Source organism: Gnatocerus cornutus, chromosome 2, assembly GCF_029298725.1.
Source record: "Gnatocerus cornutus isolate USDA-ARS CGAHR chromosome 2, icGnaCorn1.1, whole genome shotgun sequence".
NCBI lineage: Eukaryota > Metazoa > Arthropoda > Insecta > Coleoptera > Tenebrionidae > Gnatocerus > Gnatocerus cornutus.
In genome coordinates this window covers 14,839,507-14,862,711 of record NC_142234.1, presented here as the reverse complement: position 1 = coordinate 14,862,711, position 23,205 = coordinate 14,839,507, and the positions used below count along the sequence as shown (strand labels likewise).

Genomic DNA, 23,205 nt, shown 5'->3' with positions numbered 1-23,205 from the left:
TGAAATTCTTTCTACATTCGAGATTTTAGATTGTAGTTGTGATTTTTTTTTCGAATACCGGGAAATGTAAGAACCAATTCTTAAAAAACAAAATGCGGGGAAAACTATGGCGAAAACCACAGAAAATGTGAACACGGTTTTGGATTTTGCGTGAAGTTTTGCGAAAAATGAGCACCAAATAACTCAAGATTATTTCTCAGTTTTAACCATTATTTAAAGGATCTGATTTGATTAATTTGATAATGGATAAGTCAAGTACCTGAGAAATAATTAATATAATCTGAAAGACGACAGAAACAGAAAACGCGAAGAACTCGAAGAATTAAGTAATTGAAAAATTCGAAATAATTGATGGATCTGAAGAATCAAGATGATATAAAGAATAGTATGTAAAATTTTCAATTTTTAAAAAAAAACGAAATGCACAGCCAAAGAAAGTGCAAATAGATTGCAGAATAAAAAAAATGAATCCAAGTACAGGCTCTAAAAAATTAATTATTCTTTACAGGTTTGACAATAATAAGTTCTGCATTAGATTCCGCAACTGTCAAACCGACAGTCAATATTGAGCTACTAACACACTTCTAAATTTCAAAGCCTGCTTAGACGGGTAATATTCTTTGAAAACGCGAATGAAAGATCAGTTGAATATGACCCATTTACTTCCGCAATTGACCTCTCATGTCCCACTTGAAATTACCACATATCGACCGAAAATATTTGGATCAATACGTATGATTACCGTTTATAAATTTAATTTTATGTTAAAGCAATGTAAATGTCTAATATTTTGCATTCGATGAAATATAAACATAGAGGAGGATGGTTTTCCTTTATAAAGTGGGGTGTAGTTAAACTAAAAACAAGAGTTTCCTTTAATACCGGCAGTAAATAAAACACAAGTTGTATCAAATGTCACATCGATATTAATTTAAGCATGTAATATTTACGCGGAGTAAATTTATAAGGAGAAAATATTGGATCCCATGTGGAATTGACAATCAAAGCCGATACAAAAAAATCTAAATAATAAACGTGGAAAATCAAAGCATGTTGACAGAGACAGAGGACTGTTGAATTATAAAGGTAGACATAAATGTTACGTTTCATACAAAACAGTTTCCGAGGGCAATATTATTAAATCGAGAAATGTTTGACACTTACCGGCTATAGAAGACGTGGAGGCACCGAGCCAAGCATGGGAAGACTCCAGTAACTTGGCCTGAAACAAGAAACAAACATTAACATAAAGAGAAAAGTCTTTTTTAAATTAAAAGATCTGCAGCTGAACTCGGCGCCACCAATGATTTTCCCAGATAAGTGTAATAGTAATTTAAAATAACAGCGATCCAGTGCTTGATATAAAATTTATGAAGAAAAGTCATTGAATTAAAAATTTCATAGTGGTATTAAAAATTTAGATGGTTGCTGTAAAAGCTTCAAAGCAACCCCTTTTTTGTTCCTGCGCCCCAACGTCACGTAGAATGACGTCACATGCCCTTCTTACTACATTAACAATTTAGGCCCATTAATACTTAATTATATTTGTTCTCCTGAATAATTAACGGGTTCACTAACAATGTTTTTATTATGTATGCTTGTACGTACGTGTATTTATAAGTAATTCATCACCAAGTGGATATTTGTGTACATATCTATCGAGTTAATGTGGTTTAAATGTTTCAGGCTAGTAATTATGATTGTTGGTAACATTATTACAGTTTCAAAATATTTCACTGTTGGCGTCTTATTTTGAAATGCACATTATAATTTAACGGCTTTGGTTGTTGTTAATTTGTCTTGTTGCATCGCAAAACGCAGTACTTGTCTGATGCTAAATCCGATCCTTTGAGGATACACATGGCAGTCAATAAACTGATATTAATATTACTTTTTCCCATCAGAAAGTTTTTATTAAATTAGAGCATTGTGAAATATGGATATTTTAATTCGAGACATTTTGGCAGGTTGATGAAGCCATTAAGGTTTTGGAATTCGAAATTCCCATTTTCGTCTTTAATTGAAACGGTTTATAAGTGAATTTTTTCTTGATTGGGGACCGGAGCTCGCTTCGCTAGCTGAAGATAGATGGCAAAATTAACTCCATCCACCTTGTGCCAGCTCGCGGCCTCTTTGCAAAATTGGACATCAGCATATCCCATCGAAAACGCATCCGGTGCTATTAGTTCTTCAAATCGAACATAGCAATTTATAGCTGTCTATGTCGTGATGAACAGGTGGTAATTTTGCCGACAGAAATGGTTTACATTTTCTGTAATAATTATTGTAATAATCTGTTGGAGACGTAAGTATAGGTGAAGCAATATAGTAGACAAGACCAATATTACGTTTGCTTCAATTTTGCTTCTGTTCCGTTTTATGCGTCGGTGGCCAAAGCTTGACGCCTTGAGCCAAAAAGCGACGGTTAACACAGTAGCCGGTAATTTGTTGCTTTGAAATGGATAGTAAAGTATGTAGTGATACTGCATCTGCCGGTCACTGGCGATACCAATTTTTTTCTTTCATTAATTGAAATCGGAAACGAAGAACCGCAAGTTAAAAAATACATTTTCCTCTGTGACATGTGTCGTTTTTAGAATGCATATCGAAATAATAGCAGTTCGTGAGCAATGCATCATAGTGCATTGTGAAACTGTCTTGTTAAAAAAATATGACGGTAATTACTATTGGTACGAAGCAAAAAAAATGTGGAGCACTTGTTGAATGTTGCATGACTCCTCGATGGTAACTTGGGTGGCTTTGATAAGTTATGACCTTTACGACGTTTTCTCTGTCTATATTACAGCCTCCGGTGAGCAGTTACTACTCTCATAATTCCCTTATCTTTCCTCTAAAGACTTACATCATTAGCTCTGACTTGACGCGTTTCCACGCTTTTTCAAAACTTAATGGACTACAGGAGCGTCTTCGAATTTTCGATCTTAAATCGCAGACTTTCTTTTTTGCTATGTCCGAACGTCTTATTAAAAATACTTTATTGTCGTCCTGTCCGATGCAGTCAAATTTAAACTTGTCTCGATAAATACACAAGCAAAATACGATAAATTACTTGAACGTCTCTTTCATCCGGTTGGCTTCAACCGCAAGCTTTTATTTGCTTTCTCCGAGGTTTATAGAAAAACGAAGTTACCTGCATGTTCCCGTTTCTTGCTAGACCGAAAATAGAGATGACAGTCGCGGAGAAAAACTCGGTACACATGAAATGCAACGATAATTAAAATATCTGCTCCATCAAAATCCAGCTACAGTGTTAAACTTCCACCTTGAATTTGGTCAAAGCAACCCTTTATACCCCATTTTGCACATCCAGCTTTGGCAATTCCCGTCAAAATTATCATCTCGCTCGTGCATGGCCTCGGGGGAGAAACGAAAGTTCCTGCTCACATTGTAGTTGAAAATTTTTCCGAGTCAAGTTCAAGAGCGAACGGGATGTGAACCCGCAGAATAAACACAAACGATTCTGGGCAATGACGTGAATTTAATAAAATCGTCCGAAGAGTCGAAGACATGACAGCCAACTTTATTAATAAAACAAGAAAAGTCGTCAACTATTAATCATTAATGACATCATAAAAGCAGTAGCGCGCGAACACGTTCCGAGATAGGTTCCTCAATTTAGAATGAAACACGTGTCTATGTAATGAGACCGTTTAGAACCAGTAGATGACAAGTGACAAGTTGTCTACGATAAGCGGATGAGGTGATGTCAGAAAAGCTCATATATATGGACACGCTATATATTGTTCTTGCGAGAAACAACCGCAACTTCAAGCTTGCGTGTGTCGTAAAGCTATTAAAATGCCGCAAACACCTTGTCACAATAATTAGTTGCGTTGTTGTAGTACTAATGCATTTTTAGATAAATCGTTACATTTATCTGATCACACGTTATACTTATTTTCTCTTAATCGGTCTGCTTTTTTTGCTAAATTTCATTTCTCGTGTCATTTTTGTGGTTTTAAGTAAGCATTCGCGTGTTAACAACTTGGATTTATGTTGTTCGATTATGCTAATGAGACGTCTCACCAGAAAAATGTATCGTAAAACCACGAATGATGGACCTGTATAAAATAATTAATTATAAAATTGAAATATAATTGGGCGTGATTGGTTCCCTCTCCGCACGGTGACATACGTCCGTTACGATGCGACGTTTGTGTCACATCTCTGGTTTGTCCTTTTTAGAATATCTGAATATTTGTAATGGAAATTCGTGTTTTGGTGATTCGTTGGAAAATTGCTATTTGTTTGACGATTCGTTGGGCAGACTTGCCAAATTATTCAAGAGTAGGACGGACAATACGGAATTTTATACCCGAGGTGTTGGTAGTCCTGTTACAGTGTCACCAACACTTAAGAAAAATAAAACCAGCGTATTTATCATCGGAACGACGACGTTTACACGTCAAAACCGCTTGATAAGTGTGTTAGATCGTAGAAAATTCTTCTGCTCCCTTTTAAACACCGCACCTTAGTACGATTACGGCCGAACCCTAAGAATATGGAAATTACCAGTGTAATTGTTTTCGAATAATGACGGCTCAGTGTTCATTAATTTATAGCGGTGGTAAAATGTTTGACTTTATTACTAATACATAGACACAACGACGTGAATGTGTGCGTAAATACCGCCACCACCTTCGATACCATTTAAACTTGGCCCGACCTGTAAATAAATAACAAATGGACGAATTTGAATTGGAGGGCGATAACAGAAAAACAAATTGCTGGTGGTAATTTATTCAAAAGATATAAGGAAAATTTCGACGTAAAAAGTGGCCGAGTTTAATAAAATTTTATGATGATTAAATAGCAAGTGTTTTCATTATAACGAGAAATAAACATAAAATAATTGTCGAGTTGAAATTCCGGCATGACGTAATAATTCAAATAAGAAAGAATGTATAAGATTAAAATGTAACTGGTATGAGTCACGCTGAAATACAATATGAACGGTATAAAAAAAATTGTCAAGACAGTGCTACCAACACGATTTGAGTCTCGGGGGCCTCAAATAATTATTTCATAAGTTGATTTGAAATTCTCGTTAGAATCGAAATTCAATGGCGCCCCATCAATATTTCTTGTGGTAACTAAACTCCATTTGTGTGTTAATAGTGTCATTCTCATTAATCATATCACTAAAATATTCATCACTTAGCGAGTGAACACAACGGTAGATGGCGGCACAAGCTGTACCATTTTCTATACGCATAACATTCAAAGCCTTAATTACAAATGTCCTGTATTATTTAAATTACAATTACGAACTTCCTGTTATAATTAACTTATTACATTACAAAGACTGAAGCTTTAATGTCGGCAATAATTTCATTAAAAGTTGAAATGGAACACACGTGCATTCAATTATAATAAAACATTTATAAATCTATTTCGTTTTGTACTATTTCCAGACTTTGCATTCGCTATAAATATTCCTCAAGCCAACTTTGTAAAGTGTGATTCATATAGACTCATAATTTCACAAATATATCACTGGTTGACTTGCATTTAAAATTAAATTTTGTTTCTTATTTTCGCGATTTCATTCGTTGCGAAGGCGATAAATAACGCAACGTGATTTTAATAAATAAGCGTATAAAACTTTTGATGTTATAATAAAAAGTCTTTAAATAATCAAAGATAAAACATAATAAAATTTATTGGAACTATTATGTTTTAAAATGTTCGATAAATATTTACATACTCACACAAACGGTATTTATTTAAATTGTTTGTTTATTAAGAGAAATAAAACTTTTATTTTTAGTTGTTTATGTGTTTCACGCGAGTTCCGCTGTCTTCAAGATAAAAGATCACTTTGGACCCAGCTATTTTTGAATTCACAATAGAAAAGTTGTTTTTCGTGCCAACACCTTCCATCATTAAAGCCATAAAAAGTCAATATTGACGAAATATATGCAGATCGACTTGATGTAGCCACATTTTAAAAGCTTCCGTTTCGTGCTTCAAGACTATTAAAGGAAATTTCGGTTCTTCTTCTTTATCCGTGAAATTATCGTTTCATGTTGGTACCTCTGTTTAAAATGTCAAACGTCAAAAATGCGCAAAGCCTGCTCGACCCCATGGCGATAAATCCCCGACCAAATCCGTCTCGTACTTAGTCAAACCATTCGCATTCGGCAAAAATGTTAAATGAAATTCATGCAACATATTATAAAATTAATAAAGCGATATTTATGGTGGCAATTTTTGGGTCGCCGGTGTAAAGCCGGCGTATTTCACGGCGTTTATTCTAGATTAAAACAGTTTATTTTAGATATTTATAATGGGAACGTGGCTCACAATGCAGATCACTTGTCGGCAACAAAAATAATAAAAATACAGAATGTGACGTTGGTGCGAATTTATTGTTTTAATAATGGTAAATAAAGCAGATCGGCTGCGATAACGGGCACAGGCCGATTATTCTACATACACTCTCCCGTTATTGTTGCAGCGAAAATTGGATTTTTATGCTGCGTTCATAAATTACTCTTGCTCGTGTGATACTAGGTATGTATAAATTGGAAATGACACGACACTGTTGAAAATAATACGACGACTACAACAAATTAATGTGTCGGATGATATCTGAATTTTTCATAAAAATTACGGATATTTTGGCACCTAATACATTTTCACAGGCGCCTGACTACGGATTTTGACGGACTCCCGGCGAGCAATCACCGATTTGTTTTCATCAAGCATATCGACATGTAGAAATTTAGAAGTGTGTTGGCAACTCTGACAAAAATCCATCCTCTTTTAATTCTATGGAAGCTTTGCTCTTTCCTACCAATTTGTTCTCTGTTTCAACGTTCATAAAATTTGTAAGTTCATCGCAATTAAATAATTGATGAGTCGTTCTCAACAACTGCTCGTACTACTTTATTAAATTATTACAAATGTATTTTTAAACCGACACAGTTTATTTATTACAAAGGCAATCACGCGGAAACTCGGAGCACTTCAACATAAACTTTCTTTCGAAAATTAAATCGATTAACTCGTTATTGAATTCCGGAGAAGCCGCCGTAATAATAAATTTATTTCTAAATAGGAGTATACATTATGTATACCACGACGAGTAAATATCCACTTACATCATTTCCATCCTACTTATATTTTGATTACATGCATGCACCTAAGAATAAAAATTACTGAATAAATTATTAGCCGCTGAACAACTTTAAAACGGTTTACATTTTTATGGGACTCATCAATTTTAAAATAACTGCCTTTTATGAAGGTTGTGGAAAATAGAAAAACTCCGCCCAAACGTGGAAAAGTTTAATATATATTATGGGAAAAGTTTTAACGTTGTGTACTTCTCCCTTGCCCTACCATCTAGGTATTGCGTCGCGGTTTTAATATGAGCGTTGAATTTTCGACCTCCGAGTGTTTGACGCTTCTGGGGATCCGAAGAGGTAGTTGCAGAACCCGGAAATAAATTACGAGGTAAATTTAATACTGTCATTTCGGTCGAAATTGAAATTTTACATGTAACAAATGCGGCAATTTAACTTAAATCTTCTCATGTCATTGCGGAATTTGATGATATTCCACTAACGATATAGATGAGATGCTGTGCCGCCATTAATTTGTGAATGTCATCCTGTGCACTACAATGTTGTAGCTAAAACAAGCCGTTCTGGCGTTGGAATGCTACGTCAACTTAATAAATGAAAGAGAAAGAGATCAGCGACTGTGGTCTGAGAGAGAAGAAGCATCATGTGGAGGAACTCCGTAGATGGAAGGCAGTGACAGATGAGCGGGGATGTTTAATAATCTGGCTGTACCAGAGCTTAATTCTATTACATTAGAGTTGACTGCAGTGGCTACACCTCCGTTGGTCGGTCGATATCCTACATAATTAACAATGTGATATCGACCTGCAGATCCCCAGTGGCAGACGTCGGGACGCTGTTACGAATAGGTGACCAGATTCATCTGGAAAGAAGAAGGAGCAACAATCTCCGACTGTTTCTCCAGTGTAAATATTAAAACAAGTAATTTAACGAGAACCCAACACAATTTCTTTTATGCTTTTAACTAATTTCCAAGTAAAATAAACGCTGTTTATTGGGTTTATTTTTAAGAACCTTTAACAACACTCGAAGATCAAGCGTTGCGAACAAGATGTGTGGAACAAATATTTGTGAGGGCTGATGGGTGAATATGTTATGTGATGGGGCACACATCCGGCATTTGCTCACATATTGCATTAATGTGCGGAGACGCTTCGTGGTTTAATGTCGCTGACGACGGATTTTACTTATCGCAAGGAATTATTAAGACAAACAGAGAAAGCTGCACAACGAATGGCCAAGATACCATCTAGTTACCTCAATGTGGGAGGCTTCACCACCACATTGGGAGACAAACAGTTTGCAGAATTCACAAAAATCTTGCTTTCCAGGATGTCACAACACAATCTTTCAAAATTATCTTTCAGACTGCTCATTGGGTGGGTGATTGCCTAACCCGAATACAGTCGAACTTCGACAATTTGCTAACCAAAAACTTTCTTGTTATTTATGCCAATTAACTGTATCCATCTCAGTGAGCTCCATTTTCTTCAAGGCACAATTACACGTTGAAATTGTGTCGTTTGATAAGTGACCCGCAAGAATATTGGAATTCATAAATAATTATTATTAGTTCAAACTTCGATTCTATTCTAATTATAAGCACGAAATTCAATTAATTCGAATGAAAACTTTCAATAATATTGAAACGTGGGGAACTGTCTGGTGAAATAGCTTGTTGAACTGGTGGAGATCGAAATTTAATCTATTTAATAAGAGCGCAGTGTTTAATTTTGAAAGAATGTTTTGATATTCGCGGTTACCATAGTCCGAGCTTCACCTGTCATCACAATACATATTAACAAAATTACATACGTATATAATTTTTTAACGGTAACAGCCTATCGGTCGTAATTACAAAATAGCCGGTTTAATAACGCACGAAACGTAAATAAAGAATAATTAACCATTTTGCAGATAATTAAAATCATATATTTTGTTAACTGTGCAAGAAAACACGCAGTGAAAATGAAAACCGCCCCGAAGAGTTGAGAGAGTGTTGTGTTTAAACTAAGTTTGTTGTTTCAAGTTTTATAAGTTTATCGATCGCTTAAATTGAGTATATACAGACTATAAACATTGCAAATATGTTTTAACGGTGTATCTATAATTAAAATTTAATTCTTAATTTCCTAATTGAATAGCGTCATTGGCGGTTAGTTGGCAGTATAATTAACGGATTAAAGAAGGCTTTGAGTAATTCCGCGCGGATCATTTCCACGGGCGCTGAAAGAAGCGCGCACTGCCAAGTTGGCGCTGCAATCACGTGACTCAAACAAGAATTAGTTCCCGTCGACTGACATGCAACGAGAAGTGCCGAAACTTCTTGATCTCAATTTTGTTCGCTCGATTTCAAAACTCTACAGGACACGAGGTTGCGCTTTCTGTTCTTATAGTACGTTTACATGACTTTACAGCGACCGGGCCGAGTGGGACCGATCGAAGAGGAGCCATACAAACGAATTAACGTAACGTTGGCACGGCACACTTTGTTTTTTTTTTCAGGATTGTGCAGAGATCAAAGGATCGAACGTGCAAGGCGACGTTGCAAACGTTGAGTAAACCGTGTAAACGGAGTCACTGGAGAGCGTTTATGGTTACGGCCGATGGCGGAGTGCTAATGTTTAGTAAATTATTCAGAGTGCAGAGCACACGCTACAGACTGAAATGCATTAAAGAGCACTCCGATCCCTAACTGATTGATAGATTAATTAACTTACAACGCCATCGACGCACGGGTTTCTCATTATATAAAAAATTCAATTCGATACGACCGAATTTAATAAATCCGGATGCCACAGACCAAGGAGGAGGTTTGGCTTTTTAGCAACGCTTTGATGTGGCAGGACGAAAATCGAGGAGGTATTTGATGCTGAGAGAGGGGTAGAAAAGAGGGACCTTTGGCCCATTTTTGCACAAGTCGCATCTTTAACGTGTCGAGATGTTCAATCTGCATCTCCATCTGCATCTGGCAAAGTTTTCCATTAGTCGGCTTCCGCTGAACCGTGCATGTAGGGCCGTACAATGCACGTCTTTGAACTCGGCAATACATGAGACAAGTTACTTAAGGCTTACCAATCAAGGAATCTAAATATATTCCTCAACATATCATTATTGTCAATTTAGACATAAATGACCGTTCGTCTGAGTCGGATAGTTGATAAATGTGTATGATTGTAAATAGAAGTCGAGCTGCATGCAGAGAAAGGTACGTGCCACCGTTCTCAACAACCACTTGGTGGGTGGCTTGACTCACGACTCAAATATGGCTTTGTAATAAAATATAAACAAACAAAACGAGTCGCGCTTTGTTTCCAACTTTTCAAATTTTGAATTACCAACGCAAAAATATATGGCATATTTTGACGGGCACTTTTGGTACGAACGAACATTTTCCTTCGCCGTTCTAAAGTCTGTTATGCTCTAAGTATTATTATATTCTATAATAATAATAACAATAATCGTAAACGCCGCGACGAATAACAATAATCATAACAATAACCATTCGTAAGACATGTATACGACTCTTGGGAGTTTCATTAGTTCAATCACGTGCCGTTGGCGCTGGTGTCAAGTTGCCGTCGAGAATATATTTAGCCGAATGTTAATGTAAATGAACTTACTGGGTCGTATTATTATATTGCCCGCGTTTATTAAGAAAACTTTTAATTATTCAAACAGTTGTACGTAGTTCAGATAAGGGCTCTCTTCTGAAGAATATTAATTATCGCCGAGCTACTGTGGTGTTTTCCGTTAATTTCTCCGACTTGATTTCGATTGTGCCGAGGTAAACTTTGAACGAAAAAAAGCGTCTGCAAAGCTCTGCTTCGATCGGAGGGGCGGGCGCTCCTATTTTCACTACAACTGTCTCTTATTCCAGATGGATAAATGCAAGTCATAATCTCCTCATTTCGATCTGAGATCCTTAAAAATTCAAATGTTGAAATACAGTTCGTTTACATCCATCACTCGAATGTATTTTACACTGATCGTTGCTATGACGTGTCGGTATTTCATTCTGATTTGGATAGATTGCTTGGAATTTTATGAATTTATTGTTGTAATATATTCTTAATTAATTCCACACTACATACCTGTACACATATAATATTATTAATACACAACCACTAAATCATTTTAAATAATGTTCGGTATTAATAACGGAGTATAAGCTACCGTTTAATGGGTTTCTGTGCTTATATTATTCCCAAAAATAATATTTCACTGTAATTACACCACGCATATATATTTATGCGCAAAATAAACTTGTTTATGAAATCTGCTCGGCGCCAAGAAGGGTCAAAATACCAATACATTTCCTTCAGAGAAACTCGGCAAATATAAATATCGAAGCCGCATTTACTTCTTGTTGCTGGTTCATATTTTAATTAATATTACCACCCACATGTCGCTCTATTCTGCTCGCTGCAACTCTTTGACTGTCACTATTGTCTACACTTGTGATTTTCACCAGAGGATTAAACAGCAGTTGGCCTCGTTCTAACTATACAATTGCTTCAACATTACCATTCCAAAGGCTAGGAGATACGTGTAAAGTCATACAAAACTTCCAATCGAAGTTTTCAGATGTTTTAAATTTAGCAGAAAATAGAGCACTTCTTTGAGCTTTCCAGAGGAAACGACCTCTGCAGAAATAATTTTGAAAATAAAAAATATAAAGATATAGAAATTGGTGTGCATTCCATCTGAAGAATGTAAAGAGTCCAGACGTGAAACTTGAAAGAATCTATGTTATACTTAAGATAAATATTAGATAAAAGAAGGTCCAAAATAAATAAAATGCAAGATGGTATGAATTCGCGAAATTCAAGAGAACCTAAATCCTAGAAGTCTAAAAAAGATCTAAAAAGCAAGAAGTTATTATTAACTAACTGGAAAATGCAAGCAATTAAAGAATTCAAATCCAAAAGGATTCAACTTAAAAAGTACTAAATGTGTGAAACTTAATAATGGCACTGGTATCGACAAAGAAATCGAAAAAAGGCTTTATACACCTAAAGGGCAGAAATATGAATGGATAATCTACATACTGAAAGAATAAAGTGTAGAAAATAATTATAAAGAACATGAAGAACAATCGGAAAAAATCGAAAAAAGATGGTACAAGGATTTAGAACAGATGAATTCTCAAAAAGCCAGCAGATGTAGAAAACTGAATCACTGAAAAATTAAAAAAAAAAAACTGAATATCACATGGAAATGTGCAATATTTCAATAGTATTAGACTTATAGAAAGAATATGTAGGAGATTAAGAAGAAAAAAAAGTTTAAAACATAAAATTCCAAAGGATCTAGACTAGAGACCAGGAAATCACATACATATACAGGTGATCCCGAACAAAGTGTAAAGATTTCAACTCCAATATCAGACAACACAGATTGACATAATGGCCAAATTTCGCGTTCTGAAACGTCACCGTTTCCAAGAGAAAAATTATTAAAGTTTTTTGCAGTCACTTAATTACTGACGTTCCAATACCAAAGTCAAGTTGTTGTTCGAATTTGGGTTATTTTGAGTTTTTTTTTTTATTCTTTGCCAGTGGTCTCTTGAAAAGTGTCGTGATGAACCTAAGGTTATAAAAAGTGTTTTGTTCACGGGTGAAACTTAATTTCCGCGTGATGAATGACATTATCCAATGGAGGGCATTTGGTCATTTTTCGTAATAACTTCAGGTAACTTTTACATTATTTTGTTTCTAATTAAAATTTCAGTTTGGTCCTCAAAGCGAGTCGCCTTACGAACCAATCGAGATAAAGATTGGCCCTTTTGAGGACCCCATTTATTTTAAACAAATAAATTTTTCGCAATATCTAATTTTTGAAATGTGTCCTGTCTAAAATCAGTAATTAAGTGAAAGTTAAGCAAATCCGGTTAGAGCGAGCGTAAACGTTTTTTGTTTTCTGTTTTTTGTACTGTCCTTGGGAAACAGTGATTAAATTCAGTCCCATAGGCGTCGAATAGGTAATCCGGAGGAGTTTTGCCCCATTCAAATTTGGATTTTTTTTTGCATAATCATCATCTACAGCGGTGTCTGATATTGGGGTTAAAATCTTTGCACTTTATTCGGGTTCACCCTGTATATATGACGCACCCAAAAGAAATTGTTAGAGGAAAAAAATTACAAGAAGACCAAAAGTTTACAATATGTCCCCGGATTGAGTTCACAAGAGAGAAAAAAAGTTTATTTTCCATTTTACAAAAAAATGACAAAGGAATAACATTTTTTGCTTATTTCAAAACAGATAAATCTTCAGTTAAAATTTCAAAATTATTAGTTTGTACTCTTAAAATTAATTTTTTCATTATTTTTTTTATTAAACTTTGTAATCGTATTTAAATAATAGCAGGCTGTGGATTCACAATATCAAATAGTGTGTTAAAGATTAAAGAAAAATTTACCCAATAATGCGTAAGTATTAAAAAATTGGAAAAAAATGCAATTGCATCCTTAACAATAATTGAGAAAAATCGAAAGAGTGTTAAAGAATTACGAGTTAGAATTGAACTATGTGCTTAAACAGGTAATGGGTCAATCAAATAGTGGAAATTGGTTTGAGTTAAGGAACAAATTTCATTCCTTTGACATTTTTTGCAAAATTAAAAATAAAAAAGTTCTTCGTTATTTTTTGTTTTTTTCGATTTTAAGAACACAGCTTTATAATATTAAAGTTTTAATGAAAGATTTATTTATTTTAAATTAAGCAAAAAATATTATTCCTTTGTCATTTTTTTGTAAAATGAAAAATAACGTTTTTTTTCCTCTTGTGAACTCAATCCGGGGACATACTGTATAATCAAGAAAAATATAATAGGTATAATCTAAAAATTTGAGGGTGTGCCGAAAGCTTACAAGCAAGAAAAAAAATAGAGGACCGAATGGTGCGTAGACCAAGGAGCTCTGGGAGTTTCATTACCGAATGTGGTGCTAAAAATTCAAAAAATTTCGAAGAAAACCAATAATATTTTCGAATTTTTGCGAAGATGTTTGGAATATTTGTAACATTCCTGTTCTAGACGACCGCATGTCGATTTTGTAGGTGAAAATTGCATCGCTCCATAGGCACGTATCGCGACCAGGCTTTGTAATTAAACGGCTAATTAATGGTTTTCCGAATTTGCCATTTAAAATGTTTGCAGCGTTTTACCGTGTGGTGGTGTTGCGCCCGCCGCCACCGCCGCCGCTCAGTGTGTGTTTTTCGAGTGCTTTGTGACGCCCATGGTGCGAGAGCCAACTGTGTTGTTGTGTACGCTCTGACACCTGTTATTTTCAATTTTCCGTGTTATTTTGCGCCTCTGATTGCGGGAATGTAAAATTACATGAATGGTTTGATTAATTGTTTTTGTTTATCGCCGTAATTACTCCTCTTTGTAATATTTCGAATTATTTTCGACAATCATTTCAACTATCGATACGTTAAAAACGGCTACCTGATGCTGTGGTAATTGTTTAAAATATCGGATCGACGGTCACAAATCGTCCTGTTCTCGAGGACGTCCGTCAAAAACTCTTGTCTGTTTCAAATCGCGTGCACCGGAATTGAACACCGGAAACGGCATGAAAGAGTCGAGAGAGCTCGTCAAATCAAATAGGCCACGATTTCTACGTAAAAGAGGGAAAACAAAAAAGACTTGTTGTTATCTTGATGCGAAATTAGCAGAACAATGACCAATCGAATGAAGAAAACAGGAAGAGACTACCAACTCTTCTTTTCTTATCTCGGTTGAGATCGTGATATCGTTAAAATATATTTAACTGTACTCAATACCGTATCGTTAGCATAAATTAAATCGCTGAATAATAATAGGTACTCCAAGAGTGGCACACCGGAAGCTATAAAACAATTTAATAACATATTTAAGTGGCAATGCTGAAATCTGAAACAATAGATGTGTTTTGTTTTCAGGCAGATGTCCGCACTGTTTAATATTACTGAATACTCGTGTGTATTACATTCAATGGATTTATTTACTACGTATTGTTCCCCGGAATAATAAATGTGGATAATATTCGAAAGGATGTTGGAATTAATTCAAACGAACGAATTTCATGTCTTCCATTTTACTTTTCTGTCGGTAATTGTAATTATAATCCGCTGTCAGGAAAACAACTTTGGACATCACGTCTGAAAAGCAGCCTCAAGGCCAGAACCAGCGCTCATCCCCGATTACTTAATAATAATTATTATTAAAATGCAAAGGCTTCGTTAATTTCGCGTCACGTTTTATTCTGCAACGGCGTCACTTACTATGTAACTACAACAAAATGAACGATTATTATGAAAAAAACTCGGCGGGAAGTTCGTGATGTCGTCGTCCATAAACGAAAGCACAATGATTGCGGTTGCATGTGGAAAAGCTCGTGTGAATGTAACACTTTCACTGAATGCGACCTCGGGGATCAGCTTAAGCTGTGACAAGGGGGTGCGTCGTCGTGCCAGCAGGATCATAGGACTACAGGTGTTCCGGTAAAAACTCCAGGTGTTGAAAAGGTAGGCGGACCTGTCGCAAAATTAAGATTGATTGCGACTGGGGAATGTTCAAGAAATATGAATCACGTTAAATAAGGGGAGAAAAGACGGGGGTTTAACAAAACACGGTTTCTTTCCACGGGTTTACCGGATGGTTTGTTACAATTAGATGCCGTCAAGATGTTCCCGGAATCGGCGATTCCAACTTTGAAATATTTTTGGTGAGAGAAAATATTCATCGGGTTCCTGGCAGTCCAAGGCGTAAAATTTCAGTATTAAATTTAATAAAGGAGTTAATTTAAAACACCTACAAGAAATGAACTATGAAATAATAAAATAGGATGTGAGTAGGTACAGTCGTAGTCCAAGGTTTTTTCAATCGTCAAAGTGGGTCGTTTTCGCATGGCAAAACCCTTTGCAAGTCGTATTGCATGTGAATAATATTCCAATTATCGTGCAATAAAATATGTAGTCATGATATAATTTGAAAAGTTTTCTAGGAAAATTGATATTAAATATATTATTACGGTGACTTTGGGAAGTTATTGATGATTCACATGTTATATTCATGGAATTTTATTATAAAGGTACTCTCAATACATATTTAATGAAGAGAACTCATGGGCACTGTTAACTTATTACACTAAAATAAAAGCTAATAAATAATGAAAACGGGAGTTGGAACAAGTAGTAATACGTTAAAATACTGTCTAATAATTTATTTAACATACATCTACTCTTCCATATCAGCGTAAATAAATAACAAACCGTGCATATTTACATTTAATTGAATATATATTGTTTAATTAAATTATTATGGGTAGTACGCCGTAGCGAATACAATATAATAATTATATAAATACACACATCATGTCGCCATAACTAATTAACGTCAATATTATATGATTAATGTGTGCTGACCGGGTTTACTCAGACCGGAGAGGTTAAACGAGACCGTTTCCTCGTCGTCTCGTCTCGCTTTAATTACAATGCCCGGATCATATCGTTCCAATGCGAAATACAGTGAGATAGAATATACATTATAGCATGTCTCGTCTTCCGAAATAATGTGATTATTACACATCGTCCATGGATCCAACAGGAATACAGGGATGTCGATAACAGGACAATGTCAACATTTCCGGTGTCAGAGCTATGCTTCCGGGTCCGGCCGACAGACTCCGGGATATCCGCATTGGCATTGTTACCAACGCCACCAATCAAGGTAATTGTTCGTTTTTCTGAAATATACCTATGCCGATCAAGGACACGAAAGCTAGGAAGATTCTCCAATTATGGAAGTATTGGATATTTTTTTTTACTTATTTGGTGTTTTAATAAAGCTATTACCCAACATACCATTTCCACGTGCAATCGGTATGCTAAATGTAAATAAAAAATCTGTAATTTTGGAGACAATGTAAATGTAAATTTGAGGATCTCCGACTTTAAATTGGGCTAAATTATATTCCATATTAGGATTAACAAAAAATTTCCAATCATTTCCAATTGAAACAAAATCTCAAATTTTTTTAAACGTATCATCGTATCAACTGCTAATATACTCTTCTCCCCTCTGAAAATCTGGAAGTGATTTTTTAAATTACTTTTCATTTTTCCCCCTCGATGTGTCTTATATTGTTCCTGAAATATTCAGCATATTTGATATTTAAAATTCTCGTGCATTGTTTTAAAGTCGAGTGTAATATTTTGGTAAATATAAATGTGTCTCAACTAGATATTTTAAACTCAGTAGGTAAGTTTTTTTGTTCAACCGTACATTTCCCTCAAAATAAAAGCAAAACATTCTGAGGCCGCCACCGCGGCGTATGAATATGCAGCCGAAAAGAGACCAGAAACAAAATAATTTATGTTTATTAAAGCAGGCTCTTAAACAAACCAGCAAATTATTAAAGTATGAATAAACAAGTGATCCGCGTAAATTCATACGGAATGCAGGTTTAAAGTGTATTTTACTTTTAAAACAGTAAATAATTCATATTTCACCTTTAAACCAAAATTAGCAGTGTCTACTTTGGACGGGAGTGTTAAAATTAAAATGGTCGCTTCCAGCACTTCAAACGAATGAAAATATGTTCATTTTATAAAGCTTATTTACTAAACGAGTTTTATATGCAGAAACTTAAGTTTACTTTTGTATATTAAATGTATAAAACGTGTTATGTATATTCCGTTTTGCACCTCGAATAATGAGTTTCGTCGGTTTGAAACGGCACAGATATAGATATAGTCTGGCCGTAATGTTTCGTTTCCCGATCGAATGAGAGTGTTTGCTTTTATCTAGAGGTCCCATCAGAAAAAAATCATTTCCTTCGATAATTACTTTTATTCTTCGGTTGTACAGATCGTATCAATTGTATCTATATAATTAAATTTAATTATGGCCGGTAATAGGATGTGAGGAAATCGAGTTACTGTAAAAAAGAACACTACAACACAACGAGAATATATAATTAAATAATACTTACGTATCTAATTTATTATGTTCCATATAATTTGTATCAGTAATTAACTATAATAAATGCGAGGATTTGATCGCTTTAAACACGCCTTTCATATTTCATCTTTGTGAAAACAGAGTGGGCGGTTTCACCCTGGGTTTTTAAATAATCTAGACCAACATTTTTACATTACACTAAGTGCTACCACATTCTACTCAATGAGTTAATTACCACCTTACGACTCTCACTATGCAACGAGAGATTTATTGCTCCATAACGGCGTTAACGTGACTTTTTTTATTCAATGATTATAGACTTTCTCGGGGAGGCCTTATTTGTGAACACTGGGTATAAATGTTACAATTATCCAACCATAACTGGTGCCTATACGTCGATTTCCCTCCAGAGAATTTACCGATTTACAAAGGAGCGATTTTAGAAATTAGCAGGATTTGAAAGGGATAAGTTAGATACCTGTAATGAATATATGCCAATTTTGATTAATAGGTGGCTCCACAAGCAACTGACAAGCACTGTTGCTGAACGACCAATCACAGAGACACAAAGTTCTCTGCACGGAAAATGTTACAACACAAATTTATTGAATTATAACAATTTTCTTTGCGTCTTACGGCTATTTTCAACATCCGCAGTGGTCAAATGACTCAACTACATTTTTTCCTTGCATTCTGGAGCAGTTACATAAACGCATACCTGAAAATGGTAATCTCTTTTTAAGTGCCATGTTTTTTGTGTCGTTGGTATTAGTCAATTTTTGGTAAATTTACATGGAAAGACGTCATCTTTTTAAAGTTAACACCTTATGATATGTCAAATCTACAGTTGGTGAGACTGTCCGGCGCGAGATTTGATTTCGAATCGCCCTTCACGCTTAGAGCGGATCGATTTTTTCGCCCCTTCTTGAAGCAATTTTATAATTCAGTTGTAGGTTATTTGTCTAGTTTCCTTCCAATAAATCTGAATAATCCAGGACCAGCAGTAAATATTTAATTCAGCGTCTGCATTACAAAGTGATTACACGAATCAATTACGGCCGTTTTTCCTCGATTTATCAAATCGTCTAAAGAAAATAGTAGAGTTAATAGTCCACTCGGTAAAATGTTATTCATTGCAAATTGTATAAATTTGTAAGTAATTAAAATACATTAGCTTTAATTGAAGCGACGCTTGTTCTAAGTGTTGTAGAGACAAATTAAAATTAGCAGCGAGTACTAATATAATATAATAAAGTACAAAAAAGTTAATTGAATTCGGAGAAGTGGACGTATGTTCCTACATGTTTTATGTCGCGGTCGTTGCCTTATTGGTTATTAAAAGGGTAATTAAAAATATAAGCACAGGTGTACTGGGAAATATTGCAATCGTAAAATTGATTTTAGCCGGTTGTTACCGATAAACAAATTCCGAAGATATGATCTGCAACGCCATTGAGGGTCAGATTTATGACTGATTTAATCTTTAATGTATAAGGCCTTAAAATTTAATAGTTATTCATTATTTATTCAGACTAAATGACACCAACAGCGCTGCCATTCCTAGAAACGTACCGGGAACGGCTTAATACGTCAACGTCTTTGTAAACCACTTTTTCTGTCTTGTATGACTTGTCTATGGGCATATTATAATCATCTTAGCTCTCCAAAATTAAATTTCTGCCCGTGCCAATGAGCATGATGAAATGTATTGATCAATGTTTCACTTCATAACCAATATGAGCTTAACCCTTTAGTACCAATGCGTACCAACTTAACAAGATTAAATCTCAAACGCTAATAACACATGCTGATATCGTGCCATTATTTAATGAGTTTGACTAATTAAAAAAAATAATCACGGATTACGTCATCGTCAGCGCGGTCGATAAGACTTTTCTCCTGCATTTTCAACTTTTACACTGAAAAATCGGGGGTTTATTATCACAAGACCATTATTAAATTGAAGGATTCCATGAATATTTATTATGTGGGTTGTCAATACATTTCATCGTCGTAAATCATCATTTATTTACTATCAATTTCCAAGAATTTTGATACAGGATCATGATTAAATATTTTATTGCAAGATAATTGAACATTACGTCTACATGCAATGCGATTCGCTCGAGTACCTGCCACCATGCAAATCAAACTTACTTAAAGAATGTCTTTAGGACTGCAATTTTCAAAAGTGTTGGCAGCTCTGCGTGTCTGTTTTTCGGTAAAGTGAAAATGTGATTGTAATTTTATTTTCTTTACATTTTTACTCGTCAGTATCAACAAAAAAAAACAGTCAAAGGGTGTCTGTTAATTTTTAGCTCAATCGCCGCATTTAGGCTCATCTTACGAGGAATTCGTGATTAGAAACCTGAAACCTTTTAACGGCCGAACTTTAATATCGTAATGTTCAGAAACTTTGTAATTAGAATTCATATCAGCGGTTTGGAGGAACTGGAAAGTTATTTTGAAAAAGGTAAGAAAATTAATTTTTAGAGCGAGTTTTTTCAATGTGGATTTCAGAAAATCCTCGCTTATCCAGTTGGAGAAATGAATTAACTGTGCTCTATTACGATTGAAAATAATCCATTGTTGTCTGAAGCTGTAAATAGGAAAAAGTCTAAACTGAAAGATGTATATCCACATTCCGCGATCGAGCTGCCGCCGCCACCGCCGCCGTATTTGTATGACTTTTTGCCGGCGGTAAACGCTAAGTGGATAAATAAATATTTCAACCCTGGTTTGCTTCGTTTTCAAGCAAATGGAAATGCTTGTTTTCACACCTACAGATATATTGTACGCTGTTCTCCCTCTAAATTGAAAAGTTGTTTTTTTAGTAAAAAGAAAATTCATGTATATTTTAAAAATGCAGCGGATGGAAACACGATTTAGTTGGCGTGTGTTTGCTAGATTCAGTGATTTTTCTGATGATATAACAACACAAAGTGGTTTTTCAACATCGATGTACACCTTAGTCGTCCATAATTTGGTTAAAATTTATTTCGTTTTCCATTAAAATTTAACGACATTATTTTATCGACAGTAAAATGCACGTTATAAACAATATACAATGTAAACAAAATGATCTCATAAATTGCAAAATACGAGGAGCAATTTTAGATATCTTCCTTCCGTCCATCTCGGAGCTTGTTTATTACTTTAAACAGCATAAATATTTATAGAATTCGTCGGTATTGACGTTATTTATTTTTATTTATTATCAAATTTGCTTCATGCACTATGCATCGGGCCTTATCACGAATTCATGTATTCAATTATTTAAATTGACGGCCAGGACGCTCGCTAACTCGACGTGTATACGCCAGAATAGAACCAAGGAGAAAGAAAAGATGGTAATTGACGTTGAAATGTATGTTTTTGAATAAAAATACCTACAATTTTGGCTACTTTATATTTTGTTTTCTTTAATAATATGTTAATGGAGGACGTATGCATATTTATTATTCCACTTTTGGTGTACTTTATCACCATCACGAATTCCACAATTTTCAACAACCTTCTATCAAGATAAGGAAATCTAACTGTCACTGTATTCAACTGTGGCAACGTCATGAAAAATGTATGAATCTCTTTTTTTGTTCTGGTCAAGAAATGACACATTTCCTACCGATAAAAACTGAAAGTTAGTGATAGCAAGCCAATTTAAAATTAGTAATGCATTGATTACTAATTGATTGTGAACAAAATAAATCGCTAATTGTAATTGATAAAGTGTCGGAACGTATTTACTAAACTGGAAATACCTCAGCAGCAAGGGAGCATGAGAAGAAACAAAGGCAGTCGACGAAACTTACGTGAAAGAAAAACGTGCATTAGAAACATTGAGAGCTTAAATAACGAAATCTGGCGTACATTGAGTCACCATCGCCCAAAAACAATGTAAAAGTGCTTGAAATTACGGAATTTTGTTGTAATCAAACCGCTTTTACAATTGTCAATTCATGATGGAAAATGTCGGCCCACAGATAAAACGCTCATTCCAAATTCTTTACCAACTTATAAATTAATTGATTCCGATAAACTTATCAGAATATTAAAATTTTGCAATTAAAACTCCGCAGTAAAAATAAATTACGAATACCCATTACGAGCTGAGCATATGAAAATAAAAAACGTATAATTTTAACGGAATCTAATGAGACGTAGGTTTTAAATTAAAATTTAATTTCTATTTATTGATGGCTTTATGAGAAAATACTCTATTAAATTCAACTTATTTGTCTTTCAATAATAATAGCATCAACCTACACATTATTGGTTTACTATTAACCTTATTTTTAATTAAAACTAATAGGAAATAATGTGACCATCCTCTGTTGAATTAAAAAAGCGCCCAAGCTCCACCTAAATGCAAAATAAATTAGTCCGCAAAAGTAACCCTTCCAGCTAAGCGACCGAGATGATATCGCCGCATCGGATCCCTTAATAACTCATCCGGGATCTTAGGGCTTCTGCCGACTACAAGCAAGAAGATACTTCTCCACTTCTCCACATACACACTCCGTCGAAGCCAAGAGCAGCTGCTATCGATCCAGAAACCCGGCCTAGCAAAAGCCCGCTTGGCTACCAAATTATATAGTCTGGAAAATTGATGTCCGCCGATTTCATTTTCAGTCGATTTCACACCCGCATTGAAATGTGTCGGGAATATAATTCCGGGTCGAATAATTGAGTGAAATTCAAATTAAGCCGTGTTCGTCGGACCACACGTGCTGGATTCTCCCTTGTCTACAATGTATAAAAATGTAAGAGGAGGATCTGAGGTGCTAGACGCCGCCGAAGCGAAGGGAGGATGGAGGACGCGGAGTTGGCAGGAAGCCCAAGTTTCCAACGATTTTATGCTTAGTTTGGCTTAATCATCATTATGATGACCATCGTCGGTTTTGCTCAAGTGTGTAAATGCGATGTGGCGGCGGCGGGAAAAGCGCACCGCCGGGATCAAAAATTATTTATTTACTTTTTGTAATCTTAGCGCCATTCTAGAGATTCCGTTCGAGATCTTGTTAAACTCTTTGGATTTTGCAATGTTTTCTTTGACTTCTTGAGATTGCCACCATGAATCTCGGTGTGTTTTTACTAAAAACTTGAAATGACCCTAACAAACGGTCGTTTCTGGCAGAGTCTGGA

The 23,205-nt window shown here is 35.1% G+C and overlaps 1 protein-coding gene across 3 annotated transcripts in view; it reads right to left on the bottom strand.

The window, feature by feature from the left end:
- Positions 1 to 23,205, bottom strand: part of LOC148179401 (protein bric-a-brac 1-like) — a 128,117-nt gene that overhangs the window by 11,732 nt on the left and 93,180 nt on the right. For all 3 annotated transcript variants that reach the window (XM_088050291.1, XM_088050293.1, XM_088050292.1), the window contains exon 3: positions 1,165 to 1,222. In XM_088050291.1, coding sequence (XP_087906417.1) covers positions 1,165 to 1,222 — 58 coding nt within the window. The remainder of the gene's footprint in view (positions 1 to 1,164; positions 1,223 to 23,205) is intronic.